Source organism: Sciurus carolinensis, chromosome 18 (genome assembly GCF_902686445.1).
Source record: "Sciurus carolinensis chromosome 18, mSciCar1.2, whole genome shotgun sequence".
Taxonomy (NCBI): Eukaryota; Metazoa; Chordata; class Mammalia; order Rodentia; family Sciuridae; genus Sciurus; species Sciurus carolinensis.
Genome location: NC_062230.1, coordinates 19,039,937 through 19,052,912, shown reverse-complemented (window position 1 = coordinate 19,052,912; position 12,976 = coordinate 19,039,937). Strand labels below are relative to the sequence as shown.

General features: G+C 49.8%; 2 protein-coding genes across 4 annotated transcripts; one reads left to right on the top strand and one right to left on the bottom strand.

Moving 5' to 3' along the window:
* Positions 1 to 1,418: 1,418 nt before the first annotated feature.
* Vkorc1 (vitamin K epoxide reductase complex subunit 1) lies at positions 1,419 to 4,151 on the bottom strand. 2 transcript variants are annotated; one of them, XM_047533114.1, is made up of 3 exons: positions 3,726 to 4,056; positions 2,874 to 2,983; positions 1,419 to 1,852 (listed from the first exon to the last, which is right to left on the bottom strand). In XM_047533114.1, exons 1-3 carry the CDS (start codon positions 3,896 to 3,898, stop codon positions 1,644 to 1,646), a joined length of 492 nt encoding a protein of 163 aa, XP_047389070.1. In that variant the 5' UTR covers positions 3,899 to 4,056; the 3' UTR covers positions 1,419 to 1,643. The 2 variants fall into 2 exon arrangements, with proteins under 2 accessions (XP_047389070.1, XP_047389071.1); XM_047533115.1 differs by lacking the exon at positions 2,874 to 2,983 and having other exon boundaries at positions 3,726 to 4,151.
* Positions 4,152 to 8,264: 4,113 nt separating this feature from the next.
* On the top strand, positions 8,265 to 12,521 carry Bckdk (branched chain keto acid dehydrogenase kinase). Of its 2 annotated transcripts, none has more exons than XM_047533103.1 (12): positions 8,265 to 8,390; positions 8,952 to 9,316; positions 9,439 to 9,507; positions 9,597 to 9,707; positions 9,992 to 10,039; positions 10,118 to 10,237; positions 10,320 to 10,418; positions 10,622 to 10,695; positions 11,023 to 11,151; positions 11,231 to 11,320; positions 11,793 to 11,951; positions 12,051 to 12,521. In XM_047533103.1, the coding sequence occupies exons 2-12, from the start codon at positions 9,122 to 9,124 to the stop codon at positions 12,193 to 12,195; spliced, it is 1,239 nt and encodes a 412-aa protein (XP_047389059.1). In that variant the 5' UTR covers positions 8,265 to 8,390; positions 8,952 to 9,121; the 3' UTR covers positions 12,196 to 12,521. The 2 variants fall into 2 exon arrangements, with proteins under 2 accessions (XP_047389059.1, XP_047389058.1); XM_047533102.1 differs by lacking the exon at positions 8,265 to 8,390 and adding an exon at positions 8,446 to 8,770.
* The last annotated feature ends 455 nt before the right edge of the window (positions 12,522 to 12,976 follow it).

The window sequence follows — 12,976 nt, the reverse complement described above, 5'->3', positions numbered from 1 at the left end:
TCATACTTCCTGGGCTCAAATCCCAGTTCCTCCTTTTACTACTTAAGTCACCTTGGACAGTTAACTTGTCTGTGCCTTGTCGGAAAAACTCAGAATTGATGCTGGGCATGGTGGCACACGCCTGTAATCCCAGTGATTTGGGAGGTTAAGGCAGAAGGATCACAAGTTCAAGCCAACCTCAGCAACTTAGTGAGACCCTGTCTCAAAATAAAAATGCCTGGGGATGTGGCTCAGTGGTTAAAACCCCCTGGGTTCAATCCCTGATACAAACAAAAAACTCAGAGTTGTTGTTGAATGTGAAAATGCTCTGATGAGAGCCTGACTTCTAGTAAACTCGCTCCCAGCATAGAAACATTCCCTCAGAGCTATGAAGGGCATGGTTGGCAGACCCTCCTACTTTCCATTTTTATTTTGGCTTCCCTGCCTCTCTCAGGGCCAGGTAGACTTCACATACCTTCTCCCTATTTCTGCTTCAGAGACAGTATGTACAAAGCTAGGTTTTGGATCAGGTCTCTGTGCTGTTTGCTGGTAATGAACCTATGGCAAATCCCAACACTTCTCTGAGCCTGCTGCCTTCCCAGGAAATAGGGTTACATTGGTGCCCACTTTTCTTACAAATGCTGGAAGATTCTCAGTTGGGAGAGAATACTTGGGGTGCATCTTTTTTCTCTGACTTCTAACTCAGACCAGCCAGAAACCCCAAACCAGAAGCAGATAACAGGACTGGGGGTGTAGCTTAGTGGTACTGTGCTTGCCTCAAATGTGGGAGGCCCTCCACTGGGAAAAATAGAAAACAAAAGAAAAACCCTGAGATCGCCCTAATTTTTTCCTGGCACTAGGTGTATGATCTTAGGCAAATTACAACCTCTGTGTACCTCAGGTTCCTCACCAAAATAGGAATTCTAATAGTTCTACCTCCTACAATTGCTACAAGGATCAAATACATTAACACATTAACATAAATTCTTAAAATAGTGCTTGGCATGTGGGCAAGTCCTCAGTACTTATCAGGAAAAACAAAAACACAACCTGGCCCTGACCTCCAAAGCTGCCAAGACTGGCTTGGGATGATAGATAAGGCAGTTGGAGGAACTGAGGTTAGATTACAGGAAGATGTTCCTAGCACACATGCCCAGAGCTAGAATGGCAGCTTGTCCTTGAAGGTGTGTGCATGGAGGTCCAGCTCTTGTGGGCAGGAAAGACAAGCTGCCAGCCTATTTCCTGAGGGTGGGAGCTGATAGTGCCCAGACCTTGCTGACTCCACATACTAGAGGTGAGACAAACCACAACCACCCTTCCCAGGCAGGCCCTCCACTCTCCCTCTGACTCATCCTTCCCATTTCCAGAGAAGGCAACACTGGGGGAAGCCCAAAACCAGTATCCCTAGCAGACAGACGGTTCAGACTTGACCAACTTTATTTAAGAAATTTTATTGCTTAGAACCTTCTCTCCCTGGGCAATTGCAGAAACCTGCCCTTGGGGACAGAGCTAGAGGCACATTTGGTCCATTTTCCTGTGTTTGGTTATGGAGGGGATGTGGAGGGAGGGATGAAGGGCCTTCTAGGGACTTGGAATGCTTCCGTTGGGCAAGGCTTATGTGCTAAAGTAAAGCAGATGTGGTCAGCCTGGTTTGGGGTGAGACCTCAGTGTCCTTTGGCTTTGCCCTGAGGTTCCTGAACCTCCCGGAAACTAAGCAACATCAGGCCCACGTTGACAGCATAGGTAGTGATACAAACGATGCAGAAATCATAGAGCACGAAGAATAGGATCCAGGCCAAGTAGACAGAACCAGCAAGAGACACCAAGGAACTCAGCATGAGCAGGATAGAGGCCCAGCGTCCACGCAGGCAACCTGCAAAGCAGAAAAGGGTAAAGAATGATCACATCTAGAACACTGCTGTGACTTCCTGGTGCCACCTAGACAGCACCTCTAAAAAAAAGGCTCTGGCGGGTCCTCTCTAAGACCTTTGTTCGCCTATCTGTTCAACAATCCCTGGGTCCCAAAGAGTGAATTTTCCTGCACAGCTCTACATAAAATGAAAGGGTCATTTTTTTAATTCTCCTCAAAAAGGACCTTCTGGGGGCTAAGGTTGTGGCTCAGTGGTAGAGCACTTGCCTAGCATGTGTGAGGCACTGAGTTCGATTCTCAGCACCACATAAAAAAATAAATGAAGATATCATGTTCATCTGCAATTGACTATATTTAAAAAAAAAAAAAAGAACTTCTGGCTGGGTGCAGTGGCACATGCCTTTAATCCTAGCTACTGGGGAAGTTGAGGCAGGAGGACGGTGAGTTTGAGGCCAGTCTGGGCAACAAAGCAAGATCCCATCTAAAAAAAAGCCGGGTGCATGGTGCACCCATGTAATCCCAGTGACTCAAGAGGCTGAGACAGGAAGATTACAAGTTAAAAACCAATCTTAGCAAATTAATGAGGTCATAAGCAATTTAGGGAGACCCTGTCTCAAAATAAAATATAATGGGAATAGGAAAGACAGTAGAATGAACCAGACATAACTTTCCTATGTTCATACATGAATACATGACCAGTGAAACTCCACATCATGTACAAGTGCAAAAATCGGAACCTAATTAGAATAAGTTACACTCCACGTATGTATGTCAAAATACACTCTACTGACATGTATAGCTTAAAAGAATAAAATATTTTATAAAATAAAATATAAAAGGTTCCTAGGAAATCTTTAGGTCAGTCTCTGACCTAAACAAACTGAAAGACTCCTGTTAGTGCCCTTCCTCCCTCCTTACCCCAAGGATGCTTAGTGATGAGCAGTTGTCTGTCAACTGTCTGGGTCATTAAGACTGCATGGGGTGGGGCTAGGTTTGCCTAGCTGGAAGGGGCGGGGCCACTCACCTAACCACAGCTGTAGCGTGTAGAAAATGCAACCGAATATGCTGTTGGATTGATTGAGGACGCTGTCTGCTCCCAGCACATGCTCCACCAGCCCGAAGCCCCGGCCCCACCTGGTGGTGGTGGTGGTCGTGGGGACTCAGGTTAGTGGTGTCAAGCTAGTGCCTTGGGCTTTGTTCTAGAAAAGTGATTTCCAAGAAGCCACCTGGGCTGGCTGCCCCCCTTTTCCGTTCCCCGCCGACCCGAGGGATCCAAAGGTCCATGACCTCCTGACCTCCCGCATATCTGGCCACGTCAGGATCCCATGTCACTACCCCTGTCCTACCTTATCCCCAGGGCTGGCCGTGGTTCTTCCAGGCCCCTCTCTCTCCTGTACCTTCAATAGTCTTTAGATGTCAAGGATGGAGTAAAGTTTTCCCAAACTGGAAAATCTGGGGCACATTCTCCTAGCCCTGGACCCACAAATATCCAATTTCTGGCCATCCACTCCCTTCCTCCGTATTCTATCATCCTGCTAATTACTAAAAACCCAGTCACATTTACTTCCCTGTCCCGGGGTGCCACTCTCAAGACCACGGTCAGCTCCTACATGCTACCTCCCCCTCTTTCCCGATAACCGTTGTCCCTGGGCACCCAGATCCACGTGCGATTTCAAGCCCCAGCCCCCCAGGACTATCTGCCCCTCTGCCCTGCTGTCTTATCTGGAACATCATTATCTCTGGGTGGCCCAGACCCTGTGCACACCCGACTTGCCGAGCAGTTCGGTTTCAAAGTGTCCATTCCCTGAACACCCGGATTCCAGACTCCAAAATCAACCTGGCCGTGGGGCCCAATGCAGTCAACTTGCCCGCGCACCTGGAGGAGAAGACGCGCGAACAGCTGATGGCAGTGCCGACGTCGCAGAGGGCGCGGTAATCTCGGTCGCGGGCGCGCGCCGCCTTCACATGTAGCGCGTACAGAGAAAGCACTAAGCCCGTGAGGCAAAGTGCAAACCGCACCCATCCAGGATTCCTCCAGGTGGTGCCCATGTCTACCGGTCCAGCGGGAGGCGCCAGTTGGAAGAGAACCAGCCACCGAGCAGGGGTCGGACAGAGTAGGGCCACGTCCTCTACCGCCTCTCTAACTGGGCTATTGGCCTGCCGTTCTCCCACTCTCGGATCCAATTGGTTGTTGTTAGCATTCAATAGGCATGAGAGCAAGGTACAAAAACAGCTAGGAATGCTGGGACTGGTAAACTGAATTGAACTTGAGCAATTACAGACAAGGCGGCTGTCAGGCATGATGGGAATTGGAGTAGGAGAGGTTGCAAGGCATCAAGGGAAATGGAGTCCCTAGAGTTTAAAAAAATAAGTGTTGGGGGATATTTCTCCGCGGTAGAGCGCTTACCTACCGCTTATCTAGCATGCGCGAGGCCCTGGGTTCAATTCCCAGCTATGTCAACACACACACACACACACACACACACACAAATTTAGCGTTTTCTCTATGCCAAGCCCTGTTCTAAACATTGGCACATTCAGTGGACTAGGAAATTCAGCCAATCTGCCATCTGATTCAGGAAGCAAGCATGTCCCTTGAAACTTATTTCAGACACCATTCAGGCTGTAAACTATCCTCCCTGCCTGAGACTGCATTCCCTCCTACCTCACTGGCACTTTCTGTCGGCTAGTGGCTCTCGTCCTTAAATTCCATTAAGTTGTCCACACCTTTGACACTTTTCTAACCTCTCCACTATTGTGGCATCACAGTGGCATCCTCCTAGGGGAACCTAAGCAGGGGTTAACCCAACAGTCCCTCCTATTTAAGCTCCCCTTTACAGGCATCCCATCAGCCCTTCAACCTCTCCATCCTTTTCATGGTGCTGGGGATTGAACCCAGGGCCTTGTGCTTGCAAGGCAAGCCCTCTACCAACTGTGTTCCCCAGCCCCCTCCCCACCCTTTTCAAGCAAACTTTTTTCTCTTTCCTGTTTCAGAAACAGCAACAAGTTTCCTTTGGCCAGGGGTTCTGAATCACCACTCCCTCTTCCACCTTATCCTCCCCTTCCCAGTCCGGTTTTTGGAAATATTTTGTGTTTCTAGTCTTTGCTTCTTCACTTATTCTTTGATACCTGTATCATAAACCAGCTCCTCCACCAAACATCCCCTGACAACTAGAGATGCTTGTCAACAGGATGCTAAGTCCAATGGTTATTTTTCAAGTCTTATCTTGTTTGCCTTCCCAATAGTATTAGTCACTGTTAAGCATTCCCTCCTGGGAACTCTCCTCCTTTGCTTCTGTGATATTTCACTCTCCTGCTGGCTCTTCTTCTGTGACTGCTCCTTCTTAGATTCATTCCTCTTATTCTGTGGTAGGCAGAATAATGACTTTCCAAGATGTCTGTGCCTTGCCGGGCACAATGGGGCCCACCTACAATCCTAGGAGACTGGGGCAGGAGGATCCCAAATTCAAAGTCAGCCTCAGTAACTTAGCAAGTCCCTACGCAACTTACCAAGACCCTGTCTCAAAATAAAAAATAAAAAGGCTGGGGATGTGGCTTAGTGATTAAGCACCCTTGGGTTCAATCCCCAGTACCTAAATAATAAATAAATAAAAATGTTTATTAAGTACCTGTTATGTGCCAGGAATTATGTTAGGAGGTTGGAATAAATCATTAAAGTGGACAAATATTCATGCTCTTGTTTTATATTGTGGAAAAGAAGGGGGAACTGTGCAATTCCTATGATATATATGAAGCTGGGGTGTAGTTTGGGGGCAGAATGTTTGTCTAGCATGGATGAGGTCCTGGGTTGTTCATCCCCAGTACTTCACAGACATATACATGTGTGTGTGTATGGACAGTGTTATCAGTGATAAATGCTATGGATAAAGAGTAAAGCAGAACAGGGAATGGAGAAGATTGGAATTTTAATTAGGATGGAAGAGTGGGCTTCATTCAGTTGAGAGCTTGAGGAGGTGAGGAAGCAAACTATAAGGGTATTGAGGAAGGATCTTCCAGGCATAGTACACAGCCAGGAAGAGGCACTGAAGTTGAACCTCCCTGCTCTGTTCAATGAACATCAGGGAAGTTGGTGTGGCTGGAGCAGAATGTGTGTGTGTGCGTGTGTGTGTGTTTGTGTGTGTGTGTGTGTTCAGGGGGGCAGTCTTTTTATCTTTCTGTGCTTCAGTTCTTGCATCTGTAAAACGATGATAATAATGGCACCTTCCCAAGAGGATCGTTATAAAGATGAAATCGATACATTAAAAAAACCACCTGATACAGCTGTGCACACGCCTGACATAGTGGCGCAAGCCTGTAATCCCCGGCTCGCGAAGCTGACACAGGAGGATAACAAATTCAAGGCCAGCCTCAGCAACTTAGTGAGGCTTTAACCCGTCTCAAAATTAAAAATAAAGACTGGGAATGTGCCTCTGTGGTTAAGGGCCTCTGGGTTCAATCCCCAGTACTCAAAAAAAAAAAAAAAAAAAAAAAAAAGCCGGCACTTGGGTGGTTCATGTCCAATCTATACCGCTGGGGGCAGCAGCGAGTCCTGGAGGGACGCTGGTAAATGCGCCGGGTCAAATGGGGTGAGGCGGTTATCAGACGCCGCGCTCCTCCCAGGCAGCCACAGCCACCGCCTCCCACGGCTCCTGCTCATGCTGCGGCCACGTGAGCGCCTAGTTCTGGCGCACAAGAAGTACTTTGAGTCCTTTGCTTTTGGCGCAGACTGCCCTCCCTTCCAGAAACACCTTCCCTCACCCTCTTCCACGTGCTAAAGTTGTGCTTGCCTCTAGAGCTGAATGCTTCCTGGCTTTACTCCAGAATGTTGTCACGAAGTTAAGAAGGGGAACGTACCATGTTGAGGTAGGGAAATAGAAGAAAATCCAGAGATTCAGAAACTCCTTCCCAAGGTCAATGCAGACCTTTCCCTAATTTGGTCAGGCAGACCAAACCATGGTGAGGAGTCCCAACTCCCAAGTTTAAGGACAGCTTCCAAAGAGGTCCCCTGCTTCCTTTCACGCATTATTTTAATTAATTTACTTATTTTTCGTGGTTCTGGGGATTGAACTCGGCTTGTGCATGCTAGGCAAGCACTCTACCACTGAGCTATATCCGCAATTCTTTTTATTTTGAAACAGAGTCCTGCCTCAGCCTCTGGATACCTGGGATTACAGGCATGCACCACTGACCTGGTTTAGCACTTTATTTAAAATTTTTTAAATATTTAGAAAATAGGGAACCACAGTTAAAAAAAAAAAAAAAAAAAAAATCAGCACCACCAGTCCTCCCAGCACCTCTTCCTTGGGATAAAGTAATTCTTCCTGGTTTCTCTGCCTTTGGTCTCACCAACCCCCACATTCACATTCATTGTCTAAGAAGCAGAGGCCCAAAGCCCACAGTTAAAATCTTTCAGTGTTCCTCAGGACAAATGAAGATTTCTAATCCTTCTAGCCAGCCCATTCAACCTTCTCAGATTCTACTGTGGTTCCAGCCATATCTTCAGGTTATTCAGGCTGTTCCTCTATCCTGCTACATCTTTTCTGCTCTAGCTCCCTTCCCTAGACAAATCCTACTCAAGCTGCACACGTCCCAATGTCTCAGTCCTTACCTGGTGCTCCCACAACCCCCTGTAAGGCTTTCATAGCAGCTGATTGCACCAGAACTGTCTTTCTCTTCAGGGAAGAGGAAGATCTCTTTAGTTGATTCATTACCAAATCTTCCCTGGCACAGAAAATCACCCAGTCAGGGTGACTTGCATGCACTGTAGGCAGGAATATTATTAATACCTAACACTTGTACAGTGCTGATTCCATACCTGGCACTATTATAGGCACTTTATAAATTCAAGTAACCCCAACAACTCCAGGATTAATAATCCTTTATTTATGTACTGGGGATTGAAACAAGGGGCGCTTTACCATTGAAATACATTCCCAGCCTTCTTATTTTTAAGTTTGTGAGATGGGGGTCTAAGTTTAGGGTCACTCTAAATTGCTGAGACTAGCCTCGAACTTGGGATCTTCCTACTTCAGCTTCCAGACTTCAGGATTAGTGGCGCGTGCCACCCACCTAATACGTCCTCATTTTACCAATACCAAAACTAAAGCACTCAGCAGTTAACTTGCCTCAGGCACTAGGGGGCGGAGCTGGGATTCCAAACACGCAGTTTACTTTTGCAGGAATAAGCCAGAAAGCTGAAAGGTGAAGGATGAGACATCAGGGAATCAAGCAGGGTTTAATCTGGGTGCTTTACATCTAAGGGTCTTTCCTGTCTAGTGTTTTGCTCTAAGGGAGCCCATTTTATAGAGCAGAAAATAGAGTCCACACGCCACTGGTAATTTTGGGAGGGAGCTCCATTTATCAAGAGGTCCCGGAACTGGGACTGCTGTGAGTCCTCAGCCCCAAACTACAACTCCCAGGAGGCACCGGGCACCCACAGCCTACGCGACGTCGCAGCGGCAGAGGGCGCAGGCGGCTCGGCTGGCCGCGCTGGTCTACAGGGCGGTTCCGCTCGGACCCCGGCCCTGGCTCTGGCCCCGCGGTAAGTGGAGTAATTGCGTAGACCCTGCGGGGTAAGGCTGCGCACCACGCGCCCACAGCCTCCACCACTACGCTGGAGTGCGCATGGGCGGGGGGCTGCCATCTACCATATGGGGCGACCCGGACCGAACCAAGAAACCCACTGAGGGGTAAACTTAGATGGGGACTCCCGGTCCACAGCCTCTGTGCAGCCGGCTCTTCGGTGCACAGTGCTGTGTCGCATGTACACAGGCCTGGCTACCGGGGCCCGTGTCTGATCGAGCTGAGTAGGGGGTCAGCCCCGCCCCCTGGACCAGCCTGCCCGGGACCTGAGGAAGCCAGGGCGAGGTTTTGGGGCTGGATGGGTTTGAGAGTTCCACGACTGTCCCCGGAGACCATCAGGTAGAGTCTCAGATTGAAAAGCAAGGTTGACCAGGCTTGACTTGTGTTCTGGGAGGTGCCTGAAGGGCTGGGTAGAGATTGCTCAGGTCTGAGGGTACTGGTACCCACGTGGAAAGGTGGTGCCGGTCTTCAGAACTCAGATCCTTACAACTCCGCTCTCCGCTTTACTCTACTCTGGTAGATGGGAGCTACTCTCCTGGGGCAGAGCTTGTCAGCATCCTCGACAGATCCTCGCCCCTGAAGTCAGAGAAGGACCCGGTCCACCCACACTGTTTGCCCCTTTTTGGAGTCGCCTCCATCTGTTGGGTGCTCAAGCCTACTGACAGCCCAGTAGGACAAAAGAGCAGGAGGATGATACTAGCGTCAATGCTGGGGAGCAGCCCTCGGGCTGGGCCTTCACTTTGGCCCCTCTTGGGGCCCTCACTTTTGCTACGGGCCCATTCGACATCCGCCACGGATACACACCATGTGGAGATGGCACGGGAGCGCTCCAAGACGGTCACTTCCTTCTACAATCAGTCAGCCATCGACGTGGCAGCAGAGAAGGTGCGTAGTGCTGATGGTTAACAGGGATCAAGCGCTGGGGTGGGTGTTCAGGGAACTAAAGGAACTAATGTACTGGGGGAGGGATGTTGCAAGTCCACTGCTCAAGGTCCATCTATCTCCAGCCCTCAGTCCGCCTCACTCCAACCATGATGCTCTATTCTGGCCGCTCTCAGGATGGCAGTCACCTTCTGGTAAGACTCCTGACCCCTATTTCCCCCTTGGCTCCTGGAGCAGGGCAGCCACTCAGACCTTGGCCTTGCCTGCCCTCTTTTTCTTATAGAAAAGTGGCCGGTACCTGCAGCAGGAGCTACCAGTGAGGATCGCTCACCGTATCAAGGGCTTCCGCAGCCTTCCTTTCATCATTGGCTGCAACCCCACCATACTGCATGTGGTAAGGTAGAAAGGACCTTTGATCAATGTGCATACTATCCAAGGGTTCAATAAGGAGCCTGGGGACCAGAACCAGAGACTTGCCTGCTGCGTCAGGGCCATATGGGACCCAACTCCAAGCCTTTGAAGGCAAAGCTACATATTCGTGGAGGCTGGAAAGGTCACAGTGGGGGTTTGGACCATGTGAATTGGGTCGGGTGGTGATCCCCATGGGCACACATGGATGGCTATTTTCTACCTAGTGCCCATAGCAGCCCTGTGAATTCCCATACTTCTTCCTTGCAGCATGAGCTGTATATCCGTGCCTTCCAGAAGCTGACAGACTTCCCTCCGGTGAGGCTGGGCAGAGCAGGGTAAGGGGCTGAGACATCAGGGTTGGACCACCTGTGCTTATGAATCTGTGATCTGCAGATCAAAGACCAGGCAGATGAGGCCCAATACTGCCAGCTTGTGCGACAGCTGCTAGATGACCACAAGGATGTGGTGACCCTATTAGCTGAAGGCCTGCGTGAGAGCCGAAAGCACATAGAGGTCAGTGGCAGCAAAGTAAGGGCCCAGCAAAGTAAAGGTGCTGGAAAAGAGCATAAGGTTTCAGAGGCCCCACTCTTTACAGGATGAAAAGCTTGTCCGCTACTTCTTGGACAAGACACTGACTTCAAGGCTTGGAATCCGCATGTTGGCCACGCATCATCTGGCACTACATGAGGACAAGGTGGGGCTTTGGAACCTAAGACCTGCCTGGGAAGGTCAAGTGAGGAGAGGAAAATGAGCCAGGTCCCCCCTTGGGCTGGGAACCTAGGCCAAAGTCATGGGGGAGAGGCTTTGGGGCTGCTTTGGCATTCCAGAGTTGCAGGCATTTGACAGCTAACGTGGGGGTGGAGGTGTTGCTAGTCCTGACCTTCTTTCTCCCGCTAGCCCGACTTTGTTGGCATCATCTGTACTCGTCTCTCACCAAAGAAGATTATTGAAAAGTGGGTGGACTTTGCCAGGTGAGGCTAGACTGGCTGAGGGGATGGGTATCTTGGGGCAGGGAAATCTTAGTTCTGAGCCCCTGCCTGGTGCATCATCTAAGTTAGGGTTTCTCAACCTTGGCACTGTTGACATCTTAAACCAGATAATTCTTTGTAATGGAGGACTGTCCCATGCATGTTAGGATGTTTAGAAGGACCCCTTGCTTCTACTGACTTGATACCCCCAAGTTATGAGGAGAAAAAAATTTCTCCTCAGATTTCCAAAGGTCCCTTGGGAGCAGATTCGCTTCCAGTTGAGAAGCACTACTCTACGGGCTCCAGTCTGAACACTTTTCCTATCCACAGACGCCTCTGTGAGCACAAGTATGGCAATGCACCCCGAGTTCGTATCAACGGACATGTGGCTGCCCGTTTCCCCTTCATTCCTATGCCGTTGGACTATATCCTGCCCGAGCTGCTCAAGAATGCCATGAGGTGAGCAGGCTGGATCTACTGGGTGGGGGCAGACAGTAACTGTGGTGCCTCCTCCTACTGATCTTTCCCTCCTGCATAGAGCCACAATGGAGAGCCACCTAGACACTCCCTACAATGTTCCAGATGTGGTCATCACCATTGCCAACAATGATATCGATCTCATCATCAGGTTTGTCCTGAGTGGAGTTGGGCTGGGGTGGATGAATGGTTTCCAGACAGTTTTTGGTTTTGCTGTAGAATCTTAAGCAAGTACCTGCCCCCTTTTGGGATTTGGACCCTGGTCATAAAAGATATTCTCTGGTTCTGAGATTGCCATGAACTAGATATTAATGGATCTACAGCCAGCTATGGTTCCCAGGACCTTGCCTCTATCAGTAACTGAGGGCCCTAGAATGGGGAAACCAGTCCGTGAGGCTGGGCTAAGAATAAATATCAAAGCCTTTGAGAAGGTATAAGCAGGCAGTGGCCTAGGCAGAGGTGAGGATACAGAAAGGTTGCTTAAACAAGGCCCAAGGGTCTAGGTGGACCACATTCTATTTTTGGGTGGAAGGAACAGGAAGTCAAACTTAGCACTGTCTCCTTGGGAGGTAGTAAGACCCTAACAAACCTGAGCCAAGCCCATGCTGTTGAAATCCTGCCAGAATTTCAGACCGGGGTGGAGGCATTGCTCATAAAGACCTGGATCGGGTCATGGACTACCACTTCACTACAGCTGAGGCCAGCACTCAGGACCCCCGCATCAGCCCACTCTTCGGTCACCTGGACATGCACAGTGGTGGCCAGTCGGGACCTATGCACGGGTGAGGCCTCCCCACCCCCTGCCATGATTGGGGTGGGGAATAACCCAAGGGGACTCAGGCCTCTGAAACTCCTTGTTCTATTCCCCTGTCTACCCCCAGCTTTGGCTTCGGGTTGCCCACATCACGGGCCTACGCTGAATACCTCGGTGGTTCCCTGCAGCTGCAATCCCTGCAGGGCATTGGCACAGATGTCTACCTGAGGCTCCGCCACATCGATGGCCGGGAGGAAAGCTTCCGAATCTGACCCCACAGCCTTTGGCCTGCTTGTCTGCCCAGGCTGGGCCACACTCCTTGCCAGGACTTTTTGAGTCAGGCAGGATGGCACTCTGCTCCACACACTGCAGCATCTTGGGTCTTAGGGCCCCAGACAAGACAGATGGACTTACATGGAACTGGGTGCTACTCCTTCTCAAGAGGGCTCACTTCTTCCTTGCCTTGAAGGGGAGGAAGCGGGGACCTCTGAGGCCTCTAGCACCAGCTCCATCATTCTCGTTCCTGGGGAACCCCTACTTTAACATGTTATTTGTTATTAAAGTTCACACTTTGAATGCCCTCTTGGGCCCTGTGTGTGGGGAGGGTGGGCAAGCTTTCATTTCTGTCCCTTTCAGGTTCCCTGAGTCCTGGGGTTTAACTGGTTCGTGTCCCAGTTTCTAACAGTTCTGACAGCCTGGCAGACAGGAGTATAATTGGCCCCAAGTCTCTTGGTTTGATTTGGCAAGAGTGGGAGCGGCTTAACCAAAGATCTTTCATTCATCTCATTTAGCAAATGTTTCTGGGTCCCAGGCAAAATTGAAGGCCTATGTAGACCCAGAGTTCTGACCTTCCCTTCATGGAAGTCCATATTTTAGAAGTGAAGGTCACCAGAGTGGGCAATCCCCACAGCCAACTGATTCCTGAGCCTGAGTAAGGTTAAAAATACCACCTGCCAGCTGCGTCTGTAGCTGCCAAGAAAGGAACACAGTTGCCAGGTTGTGTCCTGGCAGGCCTCAGCAGAGACTTAGATGCCCCACCACACAGGAAGGTGG